Below are 22,278 nucleotides of genomic sequence, written 5' to 3' on the forward strand. Positions count from 1 at the left end.
GAGGGGAGCATGTGTCGATTTTTTGTTGATTTGTCGACAAAAAGTCCCATCCCTAGTGTGTGTGGGACTCAGCAGCCGTGAGCCGCTTCAGGAACAGTCACAGATTCACAGCGGTGAACATGTGAACACGCGGAGTCTTCGGAGAGTTGGATGTAGACTTGGAGCGGGTTTTGCGTATGAACTCTGGATCCTGAGATGAACACACGTTGGGTCCAGCTCTGGCTGTGGACGGCTCTCAGATTGGCAAGCGAAGCTGAATCAGACTGGAGATAAACGGGGTAACTGCTGTCAGTCAGCTGATTGCCTTAGAGGTGGGGAAGGGAAAACATGCGTGAGAGAAAGCTCAAAGAATTCCTCTGGATTGACAATAATAAGCAAAAACTTCTCGCTGGCTCTCTCTAAGCGCCTGTGTTCCTTTCCAGCGCACGCTGACGTGGGCGTGGACGTCTGCACTACCTGGGCTTCCTATCTCAATCTGTAAACCATTTTCCGAGACTAGTTTCAAACCGCAAGCCTCTTGGGTCCTCGGCTGATTTTCTCTCTGCCTCTGACCCTGAATGCAACCCTCAAACACTCCAAAGAAAGTAGGCAGAGAGGTCTTAGGTCCCCCAGTCTCAGTTGTCTTTTATCAGCTTATAAGCAACACATGGAGCCACGCTAACCCTCTGACCTGCTGGCTGTCTGTCTCTGCACACACACACACACACACACACACACACACACACACACACAAACAGAAACAAAAACACACTGACACACCACATTAACTGCACAGCCACAGCTCTTTTCTCCCCATACTCTTTATTTTGTAACTTCTCTCTCCAAAACTGCAGTCGGGTTCTCAGAGCTCGTCGTCACTCTCTTTTTTCTCTCTCATTACATTTTTCAATCTGTCTTTTCATCCACTCCAGCCTCAATCATTCTCACTCTCTCCTCATCTCCTCTTCTTACCTATTTCAGTCTTCTCTAACACCCCCCCTCCCCACCCTCCCACTTCTCTCTTTCGGTCTGCGTCCCTCCCTCCCTCTCTGCCCTCCATCCCCACCCCTGTCTCTCTGTGTCTGTGTGCTGAGTTGAGGTTTGGAGTGGAAACCAGAGTATCAAATCGGAGACACACAGGACAAGAGGGAGCCAGCCTCATAAATCTCCCTCAGTGCAGCCCACAGCATCCAGAGTCCACAACACAGTGTGTGTTAGCGTGTGTACATGCGCAAGTATGTATCTGTGTTTTGTGGGTGCACCTCTGGGGCTGTTCGAGCTCCTTTGTGCCATTTGTGAATGCATGTGTTTTCTTCTGTATGCGTAGGTGTGTGCGGTGTATTAATCTGTGTGTGTGTGTGTGTGTGTGTGTGTGTGTGTCTAAGGCAGAATAGCCCAGGGCCTGTCCAAAATTTAGAGAAGTAAGCAGAAATGTTGCTCCCTCATGTGGACTGGAATCTATAGTCTCTCATCTCGCCAGCAGCTCAACAAATGAATATTACAGGCCAAGAGGTAGCTGAAGAACAAACTGAACACAACACCTAAAGCTGTGAAAAAACACTTTGGTGCTGAAGAAAATGTTTCCTTCCTGTTGTCCAATGGAAACTAAACTCTGGCCATGTAGGAGCAAGAGACTTTTCTCACTTAATTTTGCTGCAGGGTAAAAAAAAACAAAAAAACAAAACAAAGCAAAGCAGAGCAAACAATCTCACCACAAGGTCCATTTAGTCCTGCAGCTGCTCTGGAGCTTTCATGACCTTCATCAGGAGATGCTGGTTTAAAAGCTAAAAGCATGTAAATATAAATAAATCTCTGTGCTGAAAATAAGGTTTAAGGACAACCCAACAACTTCTGTTAGATAACAATATGGCAACAAAAACAAGACGATAAATTTTCAGCGGAGCAATAATTCTTCTCTAGCTCTGTGTCGCATTGAGTTTGAATTTCATCCCGAATAACAATTTGTTCTTTGAACGATTTGCGCCATTAGTTTTATTGTTTAAGTATTTCTAAGAATAATGTCTCTCCTAATGCAGCCACAAAAGGCAGGAATCGGGCCCGGTCTGTAGTAACAGTATGTTCTGATCAGAATTTCTAAAGAGAAAAATTACAGGCATCTATAACCTCCTCATTTGTCCAACTCGTTTGAACTGACAGCTCTCAGCCACAGAAGAAAGGAGAAAAATCTAAAGAGGGAAAGAAAAAGAAAGAGTGGGGAATATTAAATCAAATTAGAACCAAATGAGGCGAGTGGCACACTGTCCAAAACCACTTTACACCCGGGCCCTTTGAGCATTGCCCTTCTTTTTCCACTAAGACTTTGGTGATTTCTCTGTGTTCTTTTTTTTTTTTATTCCCTTTGTGCACAGTTCATACGGATTAGCACTTGGTAACCCCCAACCCCCCCACTCTGCACACACCCAACTCTACACAGTGTTAACTATTCCAATGTGTGTTTGCTCATGTATGTGTGTGAGCATGAATATGAAGGAGAAAATCAGACATGCAGATATGACTTTCTGCTACTCTCTCAGAGTGTGTGTGTGTGTGTGTGTGTGTGTGTGTGTGTGTGTGTGTGTGTGTGTGTGTGTGTGTGTGTGCGTGTTTGGGTGTGTGTTCATAAATTGACTATAAGGAGGAGAAGGCTGCTTTCTTTCCTGACACTGAAGTTAAGACGTCATCCTGAGAGCGCTGTCAGCTTCAAGTTCTCCTTGAAGACAGGGTGGCACCAGACGGAGCGGAGGGGCCCATGGGGGATGGAGAGGATTTAAACCTTTCAGCGCAGACAGGATAGACACACCACATCACAATCAAACACTTACGGATGCGGTATCAACTGTGCCTTGTTCGTATTTCAACCTGTATTTATGAAGCGGATACGGTCTGAGTGCGTGTTACACGTTGATGTTTAAGTACTTAAGGAACTGCTGTGGGAAATAAAAGCTGCTTGGCCGAAATACACGGCTGCCTCTCCATTGTACTCAAGGGTTTTGGCAAAGGGCTGGAGCTGCCTCTCTGTCACCATGAGGGGATATAGAAATAAAGACTTATTTACAGGCTGTGTGCTGGAACAGAACCAGCGTCCCTTTATAGCCGCAGTATTGACTCTCAGACTCTCTGGATGTCTCCTGTGTCCACATCATGCACAGGAAACAAGGCAGCAAATATACGTGCCAGTGTGTAACAGATCTTACGTTGGCCTGAGTGGAATAGTTCAGATATTGAACTCCCATTTTCTCATAATGCAAACAATTCCCTCTTTGACATCCCGCACATCAAGAGAGACGGATAAAATGAAACAAGTTTAAAAATGGATATAGAGAGCTAGAAGTGAAAATTGATTTTTTTTATTTTACTCAGAATCTCTCAAGGCCACCACGTGTACCCAGCATGTCACTGATGTGCACTATAAACATTAACAGTGGAGTTTTCCTGGAAAATACGTGTCAATATTTTTTCAGCAATCTTAACTAGCGTAGCAAATACCCTTTTATTTCCCCTTGAATACTCCCTCCCCCCCTCCTCCTACTCTTTTCTCCACTCCTACCCCTAGAGCCCATTTACTATGATTACCAATAACAATAACACTGCCATTATCTTTTATTATCGCATTTTCCCAAGGCCCTGCCAGCTCTTACGGACTTTGATAAAGCTACAAAACAGCTCCTGTTTCAGGCTTGTATATGGGGCTGCCTTGGCTCAGAATTCCCTTAATAGTCACAGTTTGTTTGGGTATCTGATTTGAATCGACATAAACGGCAATGGTCCACTAAATAGATAGTAAAGTGTTAAGCCACCTGAGACTGCTTTACTGTGGAGGGCTGCCGGTAGGTTTCCCACTTGGTATTTTATATAATCCTCGTCTCACTTTACTCTTTTAGGTTTTGATTCAAAGAGCGAAAGGAGGCGGGGGCGGAGGCGGAAAAAATATAATTAAAACTTCATTTAAAAGCGCACATTGATATATGACCCTACGTTTCACTTTCATTACAAGCAAACACATTGCAGTGCTTTCTTTAACCAGTTTACAGTGTCTGTCTCAGGAGACAGAAAAGCCACCTAACAGCTTTAAACCTGTTTGATCCGCACTTCAGCTTCTCAGCATAGACTATATACAGTAGAATGGAAATGACTAAGGAAACAAATAAAACTGGCAATAACCAACATGCAATTATCAACTCGTATTTAATATAAAACGGGAGATACGATGAGAAGCCTGGCCTCATAGTGCTTAAAAAACACATTTATTTGACACTGCACTATAAAAAATATTGCTTGATTACTACTGAGAAATTCTCATAAATAAATAGTGAGAAAAACAATGAGAGGTGATAAATGTCGAGTGATTTCAAGAATGCGACTGACTTGAGGGGATGGTTTCAACTCAGAGATGCTACTGGCACATGTGTTTTCCCTCTGAGCGCGTTGATGTCTGTGCATACCAGAGGAGCTGGACTGACCTTGTTTCACCTCCCGGTAGCATGACTCAGCCCCTCAACCTTGAATTCTCTCCTCCTGGGGTCCCTTGTTTATTATGTCACAAAAGGCCAGTCACACTCCTGTAACAGTGGCTCACCCTGGAGAAAGTCAGAATCCAGCTGTAGCTGCCGCCCCCCACCCCTCCACCCTCACACACACACATACACCCTCCTTCACTGAATCCCTCTTGTAAATGAACATGTCCAATCTACCCACTGTGTTTCATTAAAACCAGACCACATCAATCAGGGCCTGAACTTTAAAGGCCAGGTCCCCTCTCCAGCAACATAGGAGAAAAACATGTAGCTGTTAAAGTAAAGGACCTCACACTGCACGTACACTCCAACACTCATACACTTAACACCACATTTCTGCTGGCGGACACACACATCGCAGCGTCAGTCCGAGACCACACAGTAGGTCTCGTAAGACCGACAAAAGACCTCGTAAGACCTCACACTGGGCCCTAGCATGATTCGATAGGACCTCAGAGAATCCCACACCTGTAACTCCATAAACCGCAAAGTAACTCCGCTGAATAGCTACTGTAGTCCCCACGCTGCAATCAGAAACCTGGAAGCTGTTTAGACCCGTGACTGTTTGGACATTTTTTTACTTGACAAAATTAAGTGCAAAGGAAGTGTAAGATCCGCTTTAACCCGGGGCTATTTTCCCAATGGTGAGAGAAGTATAAAGGAAGAGCCAAGAATACATAGCAGGAAGCTCAGGGGGGATGCCAGATGGACAGACGGCAGGATGGATGGGTAGATAAACGAGTGGAGGCCAGGCAACAAGAGGGGAGACTGGGAAGGATTCCCATGGGTGGGGACGGGAAGGCAGCCTCGTGATGGAAAGCTTTCAAACTCCTTTCATCGGCTGCCTGAGGACTGGAGCTTTACAAGAGCAAGATGAGCCGGCGCCACTGGAGCTGCTTGGCGCTCTTCAACGAAACCCAGACGCAGAGACAGAGCAGGACCCTATCGGCACTCCACCCACTCTGTGCCCCCGCCCCGAACACCAGCCCCCATTCCTTGTCGACCTCAGCCTCGACTCTGCACACAGACACATCGCAGCAAGGCTCAGCTGCAGTTGTCTCTCCCTCTCTTGTTAGGTGTTCTTTTGTGGATTTCACGGGTGATGAGTGAATAATTATCTCATTCAAAACTCAGCTCCTAATAACAAGTTATGAAGTTTTATTTCACCTCATAATCTTTACAGTCCAACAACCTACGAGCCGTGTAGAGGAATTCCAGTTCCAGTAGTGAAAACCAAGTAAACCGTCATAACCTGAGATTTGTAGGGATCATGAAAGACTGTGATGGAGGAGATAAAGAGAAAGTGTTTGGTCTTACCAGTCCACACTAAGAGATCGTCGCCTGTAGGACGGAGGTCTGTCTGAGCAAGTCTTCTCCGTCTTGGGGGGGCGCTCCTTGAGGGACAGACGATGTGTAAATTTGGAGATTCCTGACTCCAACCTGTGGGACAGAATAAGAGCAAATTGATTAGAATCAAAACCTATTGGCTGGATATCTGCTTCAGCTTCCCTTATTACACATTGCATGGTCTTGCGAATGAATTCAGTTCAGTTAACACCCAGATAGTATCGACTGGTTGTCTTGGCAGCTCCTCATTCTCAGTCTGAATAATTGTTAATAAGAAAATAAATATAAGTGGGTCTATCGTGTTCAGTGCTTCTGAAGAAATTGCTGGAAAATACATTTTTCTTCGTAAAATGGATCGTCTTCTGTGTAAAACTAAACTCTGCTCTGCTGAAATCACAATACTCTGTGGAAATGTAGCCCATGAAGTTGATAAAGAGTGTAACAATGCTGCAGTTCCCAGAGGAAACATTAGGTTTCAGGGAAAGCCGCATACTTCCTGCCTAATTTTCTCCAAATCTTTTTTCATAGAAAAAAAAAAAGTGAAGTCACACACATTTTAATCTCCTCTGCTGGGCTGCCAATGTCCCAGTTCAACTTTTCTCTCAAAATTAAAAACAGGAAATGTAATATTTCTTCCATTCCAGCCCGGGACACATTTGATGAGACTCAGCGTTGCAATATTGCTGTGGTAACAGTGGGGACTAATCAAAATGTAATAATATTCTCTATCAAAGAGCCAGGCCCACAGAAGAGCATTGCAGTGTAAATATGCACAAGACTTATTAAGCCAAGAGTTATATAAGATAAAGAGGCTGCTTGATTACAAAAAAATAATTAAATGTACAGTTGAAGGAATTTCCTACTTTTTTAAATTACACAACGTGATGCGCAGCAGGTTAACGTGTGGCATTCTTTATTCACCTATTCTCAAGCACTTGCAGTTTAAATTTCATTATGAAATGATAAAACATCCTTAATAATGAGTCATACACAGTCATACACACACACACACACACAGATCTCCTCCCAACCTCTGCCAAAAAGCATTTTAGTCTCCATGGTGAGCTCTGTCGGAGACAAACTGCAGGGACGGCTGGTTGAGGATAACACAGACTACTATGGGGTGCACCCCTGCCACACAAACATAAAGCTCATATCTGCCGTGGCTGCCATTAGTTTATTGTGTGATGCTGCAGGAGTAACAGTTCACATAAGGCTTTGATAAACAGGATTGATGAGATTGTACACAATAGCTCATGCCATCACTTTGATTTCTGAACAGTGACATGGATGAATGACGGTGCAGCGATGTGGCCAGTTGTGCCTAATTCAATTGCCAAACTGGCATCATGTCACATCGTGTCAGGACCTCGTATGAGTAATTCATATGTTGTTGTCACGGAGACTGCTTTAAGACAGAAGGTCTGGGAGTGTCCCGTCAAGTCTAATGCTTCAGTGAGAGAGTGATCAGATCCGAGAGAGTGATTACTCCAAAAGATGAAATTGGATCAAGACCTTTATTGCATCATAGAGTAGAAAACATTCCCACTGGGATGAATAAAAAAAACTGCTACGACCTTGGAAATTCAAGTAAAACCCTTTTTAAAAGTTACAGATCCATGCCAACTGGGCATTCTGCTACCTTGCTTGGAACATCCTCTACTGTTTTTTTTTAATTTAAACTGATATATAAACAAAATGAGACTGATTCGATGCCAAATTTTCATTCCATCCCTCTCCTCAAACAGGCAGAATCCACATCACAGAGAGGCAAAAAAAAATAACATCATGTGAACACTAGCTTTCAAAAAAAGAAAAAGAAAAGATAAATTAACAGAATTTTCCACAAATACATTACAAAAACATTTTCAGATTATTTGTGAACATGAAATCAATGGCTGTGCATCAAAGACCACAAATAAAACTAATAAAATGATACCTAAGAAAAGTTGTACTACTCCTTTGGTTCTCTCATGCTCTACAACGGATTCTTAACACCAGCTGTTTCACTATGAAGACCTTTCCAAAATGAAGATGAAAATACACAAGTACTCATTCAAAATGACCTCATGCTATGGCTTATCTAGTACAACACCCCCCTCCTCCCCCTCCAACCCCACTGCCTTTGGTTCCCACTCCTACACCCTCGCTACTGTTTCCTGACCCCGCGCCAGCTTCTCCAAAGAGTTGGTTGACCTCGAAGACAATGAGGCATATTTTCCTGTATGAATCACACAAACGGGGTGTGGGATTTTACTCGGATGGCAGAGTAACCCCTAATTGATGGTATTAAGCTAGGCTGGGCTTCGTCTTCTTCAAGGGCTTTTAATTAAATTAGTACCACTACCCTGTGCACGCCAGCCACTGGCAGTCATTGATGCTGATGTCCCTGTTACAGAAACCGTAGATTTCTCTCGTCTAATTCTAATTCATAAATAGCCGACATGGGGGATTACTCGTCATCACCGGTTGTTAATAATTGCTTTTGTTTATATAGATCTAATATGTTTGGCCTGTGACCAATACTTACATTAAGAGTTCCCGGTAAAACTTCAAACAAACTTTTTGGATCAAACACGTAACGTGACATGACCATAGGATAATGACTTCAATGCCATGAAAACACATAGGATCACGACTTCAAAGACATGGGGGGCCACGGGACATAGACGAGGACTCAGGGAATCCCTTTGAGGGGTTTAGAGGAGAACTGGACACACGAAGCAGGTGGGTCTGTGCGGAGGGGATCTGCTGGCAACTGGCTGCCTCTTGGCTCAACCCTGGCTCCACCCCATGCAGCTGTCACCGATAACATCATCACAGCAGGCACACTGCCATGACGCAGTCCCCTTGGAGGCCCACTCAGGATATCCTGGTCGATTATCCTCTCATCAAAATCATATCTTCTCTTTCATTATCCCGGTGTTGATTACAGTTTAAGAAATTAGACGTTTGATTGATTGTTTTTCCTTTCACAAGTGTGGCTGGGGAGAAGTGGGTGCATCAAGCGAAATCTGACCTTTAAAGGGATAGTTCACCCAAAATTGAAATTTCATTATCTACTCACCCTCATGTCGACTAAGGCCTGGGTGAAGTTTCAGAGTCCTCCTCCGAGTTACAGGGGGTCTCGGCGTAGCAGTGCATGTCCATATAACGGTTGCAAATGGATACCAACTGTCTTCGTAACAAAAAGACACACCAAAAAACATTGAAATACCTCCATGCTGCTCGTATGTAATGTCCGTCTTGTGAAATGCGAAATTGTTCCGAAAAAAATTAAATAAGTCTATATTTCAAGCTTGTTTGTAGCGGAAGCTCCTCTTCCCGGTTCATCAAATTTGGACGAACCAGGGTCCGTCCTCTTCCCAGTTCGTCCAAATTTGACGAACCAGGAAGAGGAGCTTCGAGAAGCTTCCGCTACAAAACAAGCTTGAAACATAGACTTATTTAATTTTTTTCGGGACAATTTCGCATTTCGGGGCTTCAATACAAGACGGACATTACATTCGAGCAGCTATATATATGGAGCTATTTGGATGTTTTTTGGTGTGTCTTTTTGTTACGAAGACAGTTGGTATTCATTTGCAACCGTTATATGGGCATGCACTGCTATGCCGAGACCCCCTGTAACTCAGAGAAGCCACGGATAACTCTGAAACTTCTCCCAGCCCTTAGTCCACATGAGGGTGAGTAGATAATGAGTTTAAATTTCAATTTCAATTTTGGGTGGACTATCCCTTTAAGGCCTTGTGATCCTATAGAGACACATCCAGTGGAGCGTTTAACCTTCACCGTCACCGGGCCAACTGCTGCTTGAGCATCTACTCAGCGGCCGTGTGCTCTTGGAAGAAGAACCCTGTGTGCCAGTGTGTGTTTACCTGTACGTGTCAGTCTCTTGTCAGCTTCCATCTCAAAACCTCTCAAGCCTCTTTGCTCTGCTTTCAATGCACACAGACAAAGGCTATTAAGTCATTTCAGACCACATGCAGAACGGACGCTTGCTGAGTGAAGCTTGCACAGCATGTGTGCACGATGGACAGCTGCCCCGGGCCGCCACCAGAGCTTTCTTTTCCATTTCTTCTCTATTTATCTCTTCTCTTATCTGATGTACAAAGCTGATCATTATAGAAATACAATGCAGAAAAAAACTTTGATCAAAATATGTACAGACTTTACATCTCATCTCTACCTAAACTTCTCTATGTTATTTTACCACAATCACTTTTACCTCTTTATTCTGTCTCGGTTTATGTCTACTTTTTTTTTTTTTTTTTTTTTTTACCTTTAAGCATTTGCCCTTAAGCGTTTGGCTCTGTATCTCAAGGCGCTCAATACATTTGTGGTTCTGAGATGAGCCTACTAGCTTTGGCGAGATCTTTACTGATCCTGTAGGACCACACTGATGCTGACATGTTTATTTTTAGTGAAATATTTGAAAAATTAAAATGCTGCTATTGAATTGGCTGCCATGATCATTTCCTGTCATTAATAGTCCCAGGGAGTAAATCTTAATGACTGATGAAATTATTGTTATATACTGTATGTCTAAACACCTGATAGATTATTGCAAAAAAAATGGTTTGTTGTTCCCATTTAATATGTTCTAATGACTTTGATGATCTCAAAATCCTTACTGTGGTTTTAAGTGGTTTTGATGAACTATAACAACTCTTCATGTAGCCCCATCCTCCGATCGACATTTTCATTTTTTCCACAGTGTTCAGAACCGAACTATTTAAGTCATTCTTTAGTTTAGTGCTAATCAGAAAATGTTACAGTGGTAACACAGTATGGTATATACATGATAAACATGAGTTAGCTTTGTCATTTTGAGCATGGTAGCATGCTGTAAACCCTCTCTATAGTCCAAAGTGACTACAAGACATGATAACTGTGTCTCATATACGTGTCCCTGCAGTGGGACAGCGTTGGGACAGCCCACCACTGCCACAGTGTGACTTAGATTACGATCTTGCCAGCATTAGTAACTTTCCCCAGTCCTGCAGCACAAGAGTGCTTTTGTCAGCGCTGAATAGCTGGTGTGGTGATATGAAGAAAACGTTGCCCTGTGCTTACAGTTCATACACATTGGAAGCCGTCATGCACACCTTCACACTGTCACTGTGAGGGATCGCTTTCTCGCAAACGACTCACCTGATGTCCCTGTGTTCTGTTGCCATGGCACTAATTAACTGTTCCAAGGTATTAATATGCACAGGCTCTGCAAAAGAAGGTATTGTTCTCATTGGCAGCACACAACGCCGTGCGCTGTGCACTTTGACCCCACTCACCGCCTCAGTAACCCACTGCCATTTCAACACTACATTTGAATTAAGACTCTTGTTAAACCTCAGCAGCTTGATCATGCTCAGCAACAAGCACTTTTATTGTGTGCAAAATGTATCAGTTTACTTTTAAAACTAAATTATAAATATTTATGAATTACATACTAATGTTAAAAAGCCCAATTACCTTCAGGTGTTAATTAATTCATGAATTATCAAAGCATACTTTAAAAGGTTGTTTGTAATATACTGTACAACTATCACTTTGCATTACATCATATTAGCATTTTCATATTACGAATTATGAATCATTTACATGTTTTTGTAACTGATGCACAACTATTGTCATTTACAATAAAATAAATAATAAAATACGTTTTGCATACATTCATACGGGAAATAATATGACATAGCGTCTCAGAGGGATTTGTATGAAACATGTTCATAAAGACATCCCACAGCAGCCAGCAGAATGCTATGCATTACACAATCTATGTGGTCTGTCTGAGGCCGGGCTGCCCTTAACCACAGATCTTATTACAGATTACTAAGGCACAGACACTACAGTAAATCATAAGCAGCACAGACAAATACCTGACCTTGTTTCAGCAATTATGGGCAATGGCCGCCTACCTAAAACAACTATTTTGAAAAGGAGAGAAAACAAAGTGCTAGGATTTCTTTCATCTCTGTCTCCTGTTATGGCTTCTTCTCCCTGCCAGTGGAACTCTAATACGCCAAAAAGAATGTGGGCAACCACCCATATAACAGATACATGCAAATGCAGTGGATGCAAGCACACATGCTGGCAAGTCCACACACACACGCACACACACCCATATACACAAACAGTTTAATTCAGGAACATACCCCTCAATGTGTTTCATTAGGCAAACAAAAAGGCTTTCAGTGGTCCAATCATAAAAGAACGCGGCCAGGCTATGAACATTGCTAATTAAAATCTGCTCAAAGAAAGCCTTGTTTTCCACTCACCATCTCCATCCAAACCCATGTCTGTGTGTATGTCTCTGTACATGGTGGAGGCCGCTTTTATTTCACTTGGACTGAGGTCTCACTCATAAAACATACTGATATTTCTTCAAGCTAACAAGCTTTTCCTTCACTTCTGATACGATTACATTATCAGATTTGCTCAAAGTGTAATGTTAAATCATAGGGAGCAGCGGGGGTCAACAAATGAGAAGCGATATCGCAACCCTCTGTTGCACAATATCTCTTGTGCTGTGGGGTTGAATGGATTTGGCTTGCTTCTCATTGCAATTAAACCGTCTATGATACAGTAATGCATCAAAACTGTACCATGCATGACAAAAAAACGACACAAACACACGACAAATGTGTTGATGGGGAGGATTATTCTTCTCGTGCCCACATGGGTCCAACAGAGAGGGGAGGCATTTAACAGCCAGCTCATTGCCTTGACAAATAAATCCCAACAATAACTGCCTCAACTTCACATGCTAATGATCTAATCATACTGCTACGTGCCAAAGGAAAGGACTCTGTTATCACCCTACACGCATCTTTTCATATGCTGCCTATCCACCCACCACGGTAAACAGAGATATTTCCTTCTCTGCTCCTTTCCCTCCATCCCTTCATTTGCACGTCTGAGTCACACTCGTCGTTTCATCTTCTCTTCTTATTTCTATTTTCAAACGTCTCCCCTCCATTACTCTGCTTTCTCTCACTCCTGTTTTCCACGGACTCGGCACATACAGAATTTGTCAGGGAGACAAAAATGAGGGAGGAATTTGATGCCTTTTTTTCACTTTGGTCAGCTCCCTGTGGTGTTGGGTTTGATGCCATCCCCTCCGTGTCCCCCTCTGCGTTTGATGTGTGGCATAAGGCTGACTCGACACATTGAGATATACCGATGATGGATCTGAAGTCAAATTAATCTTGAATCGAGCTGACAAACGCGTGGGCGCCAGCAAACTATTAGAGTCTGTTGCTAGAGTACCATACCGCTAAGAGAGGCGGCGCGAAGCTAAGCGCTACCACAGACAGTTTTCTCTTTCCACTCGCTCTCGGTTAGGTGGCATGAGATAATAATGTGAATGTGATTTGGAGGAAACTGATCTGGGGTAATTTATCACACTGTGGAGATGTGTTAACACCCAAGTGAGCGCACACAGCGGTGTCTACAATACAGCACAAGCACAACACATCTCCAGCATGAAGGGACACACACACTACAATGTAATTTACTTCTTAAATCCAAGATGAGCAGAGGTACTGACTTATTATGTTCAGGTGTCTGGGCTGCTGGGTTTTCTCAGCCTCACCGCTGCTGTCAGGAAAGAAAACAGCCGCCACACCACATCACATTACATGTAACCCACTAATAATTCAGCACAAAATCCTGATTCACTACAGAATCCCCACATAAAACGCCTCATAGGACTCCAACTGGCTTCTTCCAGGACACAGAAACGCTGATAAAACCTGGTGGAGCCTCCTGTACTGGTACACTCAGTAGTGGTGCTGGTCTGGATTAAGGTTGCAAAGGGGCGGGAAATTTCCAGAAAATTTCCATGGGAAGTTAAGCTGGGGAATTTTGGAAATATTCCAAATTGGAAACTTTCCATGGAAATTATGGGAATTTATGGGAATTATTGCGAATTTATGCGAATTAACTGGAAATTGGAGGTAATTTAAACAAACTATCGTATCCAAAGTACATAAATGTAAATATTTTGTTTTGTCATAAGCAGACATCCATGCAATACAATTAAAAAACATGACATTTCAACAGATTAATTTGTGAGTAGAACTTTATCAAGTTTTAAACATGAAACATGAATGTTGGGAAAGAAAATAGCCCTCAATAGCCCTGCAGTGAGCAGTGTGCTGTGTGCATGTGATTGAGGAATAGCATAGATATTCAAGTGTACAAGAAGTATACTTAAATCTGGTTGTTTTAGCCAAGAGTGTATTTGCCCCAACTGTATTTAAGTTCCCTGTTAAGGGCCAACCTTCAATTTTGTAAATTTCTGATTTATTCCCATATATTCCCGTTAATTCCCATGGAAACTTTGAAAATTTTGCAACCCTGGCCTGGATACACGCTGAATGGAAGGCAAGGGAGTGAATATATCCCCTCTTTGTAAATATGCTATCATTGAAGTGAATGAGTGTGAGCAGCGTTAGTCCTGGTTGTGAATCAGTGTGCCAGCATTAGTTAAACTAAACGGAGGATTTTAGAGGCCTGGCCTGATGGAGGTGGACATCCCTCTGGTATTATGTTTATGGCCTTGAAACGGCTTTAAAACATACACACACGCACCGGGCACCCCGCTTTCCCCCCATCAACCCACAATTGAGCACGGCGTCGAGATTCCAATCAGGGTTGAGCCAGCAGACTGAGGGGATTATTTATGCTGGAAAGGAGAAGGGAACCTCGAGGAGGGAGAGAGGGAGAGAGAGAGAGAGACGTGTGTGTGTGTTACTTGGATTTCTATACTTATGAGAACCAGAGGTCTACCTTAAGGCGAGGGACGTTGAGGAAAATCCCCCAAATTAAACATTTTTCCAGTCACCATTTAAACAGCTGATTTACAGTTCAGCTTGGCTTGGTGGTTTAATTAATTAGGATTAGGTTTAGGTTTTGGTGGGGGGTGGGAGGGTGGGGGGTTGGAGGGGCGTTAAGGTTAAGTAGCTGGTGCAAACACACATTCACGTCCACATCCATACAAACAAATACCCCTTTCACACAGCAGAAGAAAAAAAACGAGGTGTGTTGAACCCACGTTGGCTGTTTATCTGAACCAGTGCATCATCCAAAAAGTCTTCTCCACTTTGGGCCAAAAAAAAGAAAAAAGAAAAGTGATTTCAAAGAACCACAGATCAAAAACTGCGCTGGTGTCTTATTTTTTCCATAAAGAGTCACTTGCAATTTGCACATACATTCACAAGTCCTGTAGTCTTTTTTACAAACTCATCCATGTGTTGAAGGCCACGTCTGATTGGCTCGATGTGTCAAAATCAGCTCATGTTGGATGTTCCACAGGCCCCTGGGTTGAGCGCAGGTTGGACACTACTCACTACTCACTTTGCTGACCAGGGAATTAAATTTAATGTTATTGAGGAGGTTTTAATGTCATTTATGGGAGCACTAAAAACATGTTGTAATGCCTTAAACAGGGACATTTCTGACTTGTTGGGTTTACAAGGACTGCTTTAACATCGTGTTTATTATGTTCTCGTGGAGGGCAGAGAGTAACGCTGATGCTGTGTTGCAGGTTGTCTCATTAGTGGAAGACGCAGAGGTCCATCCTGTTCGCATCCATGCATCCTGCGAAGAAACGGGGCCCAGTTGTGGGAATTTAGAACTTCAGGAAATGCAGAAGCTGAAGCTGGCCACCATCACGGCTCCTACTGAGCACTACAGTACCAGAAACATTTTTTAGGTTAAGCAGAGAACAATGCTGCAGGATCGCTCGGTGAGAAAAAGCCAACAAAGTTCAATCCAAAATATCAATCTGTGACCCCAGATTGGCGGTGGCAGTTAAAATGCTGAGTTGGCTCGTTTGTACCGAAATTATTTTAATCCCAAAATCACATTCGAGCCGTCGTGAGCCAGCAAACTCCAAAGTGTTGAGATGTTTTTGGGAAAACTGATCAAATTTTGATGTGTGGTTTTCAAACTGGAGGGAGAGGTTTGGTAAAGGATTCAACTTGTTGTGCAACATAATAGAAAGACGGTTTGCCTGAGCACTCCCTCAGCTCATGTGTGGTTGTGAAGATGGAGTGTTTGTATGCTGTGTTGTTACATGTATCCGTGTGTGAGTGTGTGCGCATGTTTTTACATTTGAAGCCAGAATGGAAAAGGCTATGCATCACAAGATCGCAGTGTTCAAGCACTCCAAATTAAGCTCTCTTTCTCACTTTGGATCTCTCTCTCTCTCTTTCTCTCTTTTTCTCTTGCTCTCTCAGTCTCACACGCACGCGCACGGACACACACGATTATGGCCAGGATGCCTTACCAAAACAATGGTTGTCTCTGCCTGCTCAGTTCTTTGGCCTGGCAGCCTGCTTCTTGGGAAGTTCTCAAACAACCCAACATCTCTGCAGCCAAGCCACATCAAATAAGCACACACATACACGTACACACACACACACACACACACACAGAAGGATAAATGCTGCTAACATTCACACAAGTATACACGTCAACAGTATGCGCACACATACACACTAGATCAACTGTACAAATAGTCGCACACTCAGATAGCGAGCCAGCGGCAGTCTCCTCCGGGCCGCTGAGTTAGCTCCCTCTCTTACCACCATTACCACTATTGTAAATACTCCTCAATATGTATTTACACTGGGATTTCAGACCCCTGGAAAAAAAATGAGGTGAACAGAGAAAAAAAAAAGGCTGGAAAAACGAAGGAATGTGTTTCACGTCGGTCAGACAGCAGGAACCCTCAGTCTTATTATCTTTCTGCTAGAATTTGCCTTGGATTGTACCTCTGGGGGATGAGATAGAGTCATGCGGTGGGTCTTCTCTCTGTCACTTTCTCTTTTTTTCCCGCTCATTTCCAGCTGATGCAAAAAGCAGGGGCAGACAGACATGAGGGAAAGGCTTAGTAAATCCCACCAAGTGATTTACAATGTCTTTACTGAATATCTCTGTTAATTCTCTTCTTATACCAATACAGCTTGCATGACACGACACTCAGTTTGAATTAGATCACATTAAAGAGCAGCTTGTGCATGTTAATGTTCCTCAGTCAGCACATGTGCATCTTTGCAGCTCATTAGCCTGCCAGGTCTACTGTACTGTAGATACTCATATACTCATCTGAGACACAGGCCGCTGCGTTTGATCCGCTCCATTCAGGACTGTGCGTACTTTATGTTGAATGAAATTATTATTAATAATAATAAATAAAAAAAAACCTGTGGTGTCATCAACAATGGGCCGTGAATTAACTGCTGCAGGGCTTTGGCTCCTGTGTTACCTGTAACCACGGCAACAAGCAGCTACTGCTGGGAGGAAAAGTCCTTCGACTGTGGGGAGCGTGGCAGTAAAACAACCGCAGGGTCTGGAGTCTTTGGAGAGCGCAGGGTGAAGTGAAGAAAAGACAGTGAGAGTCTGAGGTTTTATCACAGCAACACAGAGGTCATGAAAAACTCTTGTTTTCTCTCTTGCATAAATGTCAAATCTAATATTAAACCCCAAAAGGAACTGATTGATTGAGAAATTCATTTTTCTGAGTGTCTGCTTAACATCCATTTTTCTGAAAGGTTCTTTTTCTTTCGTTTAACTTTTATTCTTTATCTATTAGAAGCTTCTGCTGCCTCACTTAAGAAAATCCCTTTGTATTCACCACTGTGTAAACTAATGTATTATATCAGGTCAGGCACATAGTTGGTGAACAAATATCTCCCATTACTCACCTTACATTTTTCCATCACACACACATACACACACACACACACACACACACACACACACGTCAACCCCATATGAGAACAATTACACGCCCTGCTCCCGTGAATAAATTAGTCCAATCAAGTTCTCTCTTCCCTGACATCCGTACCTAAATCCCTTGCTCCATGAAAAAAGTAAAGCATCCCCTCTCTTCCAGAGACACCCCCAGTGCCCCATCCTTCCATTATTCCTTCCATTTCCACTGAAGACAAGGTCAGAGAGATGACAGAAAGTTAAGAAAGCAAAGGTTGTTTTTATTACTTTCAAAGTGCTCATGAGATATAAAACAAGTCCAGGACTGCAGACGTAATTTCACAACCATCCAAAAGGCACGTCCGGCTTATTGGTTTTGAGCTGATTTTTAAAAGGTGTTCACAAAGAAAAAGAGAGAGCATCTCAGATCCAGGACTTCAAAAGTGCTGTCAGCTTTGGTTTTAAAGCTTTTTCAAAAGTGCAGCGAGAGGCCCTTGTTTATTTAACTGCTCATTTCAACAATGAAAACCGTGCTTTCATAAATTAATCAACAAGTGCCAAAAAGACAAATAAAAACAAATGCATTTACACATGGAGAATTTAAAAATGAGCCAAAAGCATTACATCTTATTGAGCAGTAAATATTTTTGTTTCTCCTTATTTTTAAACCGGATGTTTTTCTCTTTCTGCACCTCAAGGGCAAAACATGAGCGCTCAGTAGCCTGGTAAATAAGCCTTTCAAGGGTAGTGTGAATCACTTGTAAATGGTGTGGTGACTACTTGCTAAGGTACGTGCTGTAGTAATACAACTGTAGTGTTTTTAGTGGGGAAAAATGGATCAGCTCAGTAATATATCCCTCCATTAATAAGAAGTGAAGCAAAGCAAAATCATACCAGCAATAACTGAAATAGCCTGACAGGGGCACAACTGAGCACCGTCCTCATTCCATCTGCTTTGGGACTCAAAGCGGTTGTATAAAATAAAATCATTATGTTAAAATACCAAGGCTAAATCTAACTAAATTTGTTTGACATAAAAAAAAGGGATAACTTAGGTTTGATTGCTTTTCCAGGCGGGAAGCAGAGCAGAAGGCAGAATATGAGCCAGAATAGTGAAATGTTAATATAGTGGGGGCTGAGATACACAGATTACACAACATGCACTAATGATCAGTCATACAGACAAACACACAGACCCACTCATTAACTATGTTTCTCTTTATTCCTCATAATGATAGATTAGCGTTGAATATTATGTACATATGCGTGTGTCTGCATCAGGTTGGCTATTTACCTGCTACATATTCAACTGGGCTCATTCACATGTTCCTGCTGCCATAGATCAACGTGTGTAAATGTGACGATACTGAACACACACATTCTCTTTCCCTCATTGTACAGCCGACTCTCTCTTTCTTGACATCCCATGATGGCTCTACTGGTTCCTCAATACAGCTGCTTGTCTCCTGGCAACCGATGTCTCCCATTATGGCACACTGAGTACTCACTGTGCCAGCACCCCTGGCACATCAGACACATCAGATGTGACAAAAAAAAAAGTATAAATTAAATCTATGATGCAGCAAGAGAGTTCAGGCATGAACACACGTAGACACAGACACACAGTGGGGTAGCCATTTTGATTTTTCGCTATTGGGAACATTTTCAGTCAACATGTGAAACCTTGTTTTTGTTTTTTTGTTTTTTCAGACTGATTTTGTTATGTTTGTTAAAGATCCAAGAAAAATGCAGCCCTGTGTTTTTACGATAACGCGCGCGCACACATATCACAAACATACACATTCACACAAGTCTCCATGTTTCACTGGGAAAGGCCTGTTGCTATGAAACCATGTGAGCACAGACAGTTCAAATGCACATCTGAAATAAAAGCTGTATTTTGCCGAAGCGCACACACGTGATCGAGTCCGAGACGGCGTGTACAGAGTTAAATAATCGATACAGTAGCTCCTGTCTGTACCCGTCTGTCCTCAGGTCAGCTTCAGAGCACTCACAGGGACCAAAAGATTACAGACAACCAAGCTTCAATTCAAAGTAATGGTGTTGCTTTCAAGGGAAGGGACAGTGGAAAGAAAAATCTTCTAATTGGTTAATTGGCTCATTGGACAGCAGAGAAGCATCATGAGCATGTGGTGAAGAGTAATAGAGCATGACCATCTCAGGTGCAGGGACCATTCAGGCTGCACTGCTGATAGGAGATAGATATGTTGTGAAGATAAGTACGGGTGTCCATGGCTTTGGTTGCTGGGTAACTAAAATATACAGCTATTTTTGTTTGACTTATGTCTCCGCCCCACGTGTCTTTCGCTATGTGCCCATTGTGATATGCAGTGCACCTCAAATGTTGATCAAGCCTCGTGCTCGTGAATCTCAGACATGTAAAAATATTTTCCAATAAAAGGCTGTGTATTTAGTTTGACTTGTTACTGGCTGCGGCATAGGAGACGTAACAGGCAACGAGCACAGTGTCATTAGAGGAAGCCAGAAGTTGCACTGAGGAACACGTCGACATTAGCGTCTGATATAAATGTTGGCAACGGCTCAGAGAGGATCTCACTAAACAAAGAGAAAATATAGAAAAAAAAGAACAAAAACCCTCTCTTGTTGTTAAGTTGATTTATCAATCTCCATCTGGGATTTTTGGATGTTAAAATACAGTCATCATCATCATCATGCACTTAGCTACACAAGACAAACTCCTCTCCTTTTTCTTTTACTTCCGCAGAAAAACACGATTTCTCTCACAATTCGACTAAATTTCAGCAAGTCTGGGAGTGGTTTTGTTCCATGTGGCAAATGAAAGCAGATTCCTATTCTGATGAATGCAAACAGTGCCATGCTGAAACTCTGGAACGACTGAGAAGTATTACTGTTATGGAATGGATTATGGATCAGGCTTAGGCTGACTTAACTTGCTTTTCAAACATGCACACACACACACTGGAATTCACTGGCGTCTAAACACAGATGAATCAGGTCAAATACTTTACCTTGAAACACTCCTGAAAACTGAGCCGCCTCATGTTCTTCTTTATCGTCAGTCATACGTTTTTATTATGATATTATCAGTCATGCTAATAATGAAGTCAGTAATGGCTTCTATTTCCATGGAAAAAGAGTGCATTTCTCTTACATAACTCAAGATTAGAATGAGGGAACTTTGCGATTTGCTCAGAAGGACAAGCAGCCATAAACATAAAGCAACAAGGAGATTAGTTGTTGCCACCGAGGCAGCAACATCCATGGGTGGCGTTACATAAAGTGTCTGGGAGTCATTGATTTCCAGTCACGTCCGCCACGTCTCTTTTCATCGACTAAAGATTAAGAGGAGAAATAGAATGTGGACTAGAGGGGAAACCAAAGATGGATAGAAGGATGTAGGGACAGATCAGACTTACTTCTTGTGCTGATTCTCCTTCCGGTCAGCAGAGCCCAGACTCTGTAAAAGAAGAAAAAGACAGACGTTACAAACTCATGGCTTTCCGTCTGCAAATACACATTTATAGAGAACAATTGCCCTTTTGGTCTGTTTTCATTCATGTAGGTTTGGACGGCTTTTTCCAACTATCTATTAAAAAAAAAAAAAAAGCCAACCAATAAGCCCAGCGAGCACAGCGTGTTTGGCAAACAACTGAAATTTTAATTAAGGGAAAAAAATTAAGTAATTAGTCTAATAATGGTTTCTTGCTGGCAAATATTTTTTTGTGAGCCAAAGACAAGGAAAGAAAAAGGTTGGACATACTGGCCTCAGTCAAAGCACCAGCGAGTTAATTAACCTGAAAAGCAGCTACACTAACACAAAGACAGAGATATCCTGCTTCCCCCTTTATTGGGTTTGGTTTATTAGAGTGGAGGTGACCTGTGTGTCTCAGGGCCGCCCACTAATCTGGACATTTACCTTCGAGGCAGCACCAATCAAATGATCAATGTCTCCCTGTAAGAGGCAATTGCATGGGTAATGACCTTGTCTCCCATGAGAAATAATTAGCTCCCTGGCCACAATTATAAACACTTACCCACTAGATTTACTTCATTCACTTACATTTGTCAAAATGTTTTGGAAGAAAAAGAAAAAACGATCAAAGCCATTTCCCGATGGTGAAGTCATTTGAGTTCAGAAACTCAGGTGCAACAATAACACTTCCTGCCAGCTCTGCTCTATAGGTGATGTTTGAATTTATCCCTCCAGCAAACACACACAGACACACACAGACACAGTATTGCCCTGCTGTATACCTCTCAAAGGTGCTGAGACATGCTGGGATACACACACACACACACACACACACACACACACACACACACACACACACACACTGATAAATACAAGTGCACACCCAGAACTGGCCTGAGGCTGGAGACATTTTTGGAAGTCAAGCTCTGTTTCTGTTTTACATTTTTATCTTCCCCACTGAGGCTGATCCACAGAAGTGGGCGGGGCTATTCAAACCGCTGCCACCCCCCGCCTCGCTCCATCACCAGCAGCACCTCGCTACTCAAAGAAGCATCTGAGTGAGCCAAGCCAACACTGTCAGAAAGCATCAAAACAGATGATGATGATCACAGACAAACAGCACTGGTATATTTGGTAAATTTAGCACTTTAACATTGAAGCTACATTCACCCATTCACACAATTTTACAGATGTAAATTGGCCTTAATCCCTGAAATGCACCTAAAACGAATGCTAAATAGG

The 22,278-nt window shown here is 42.6% G+C and overlaps 1 protein-coding gene across 7 annotated transcripts in view; it reads right to left on the bottom strand.

Moving 5' to 3' along the window:
- ankfn1b (ankyrin repeat and fibronectin type III domain containing 1b) overlaps positions 1-22,278 on the bottom strand; it is a 134,042-nt gene that overhangs the window by 31,526 nt on the left and 80,238 nt on the right. For 5 of the 7 annotated variants that reach the window (XM_085761100.1, XM_085761101.1, XM_085761102.1 and 2 more), the window contains 2 exons: positions 20,981-21,021; positions 5,811-5,933 (listed from right to left, as the gene is read on the bottom strand). In XM_085761100.1, coding sequence (XP_085617226.1) covers positions 5,811-5,933; positions 20,981-21,021 — 164 coding nt within the window. Of the gene's footprint in view, positions 1-5,810; positions 5,934-20,980; positions 21,022-22,278 lie in introns of those variants that run through there. The other 2 variants (XM_085761104.1, XM_085761103.1) reach the window with 2 other exon arrangements.

Source organism: Trachurus japonicus, chromosome 19 (assembly GCF_045865225.1).
Source record: "Trachurus japonicus isolate A0001 chromosome 19, Traja_1.0".
Classification (NCBI taxonomy): Eukaryota; Metazoa; Chordata; class Actinopteri; order Carangiformes; family Carangidae; genus Trachurus; species Trachurus japonicus.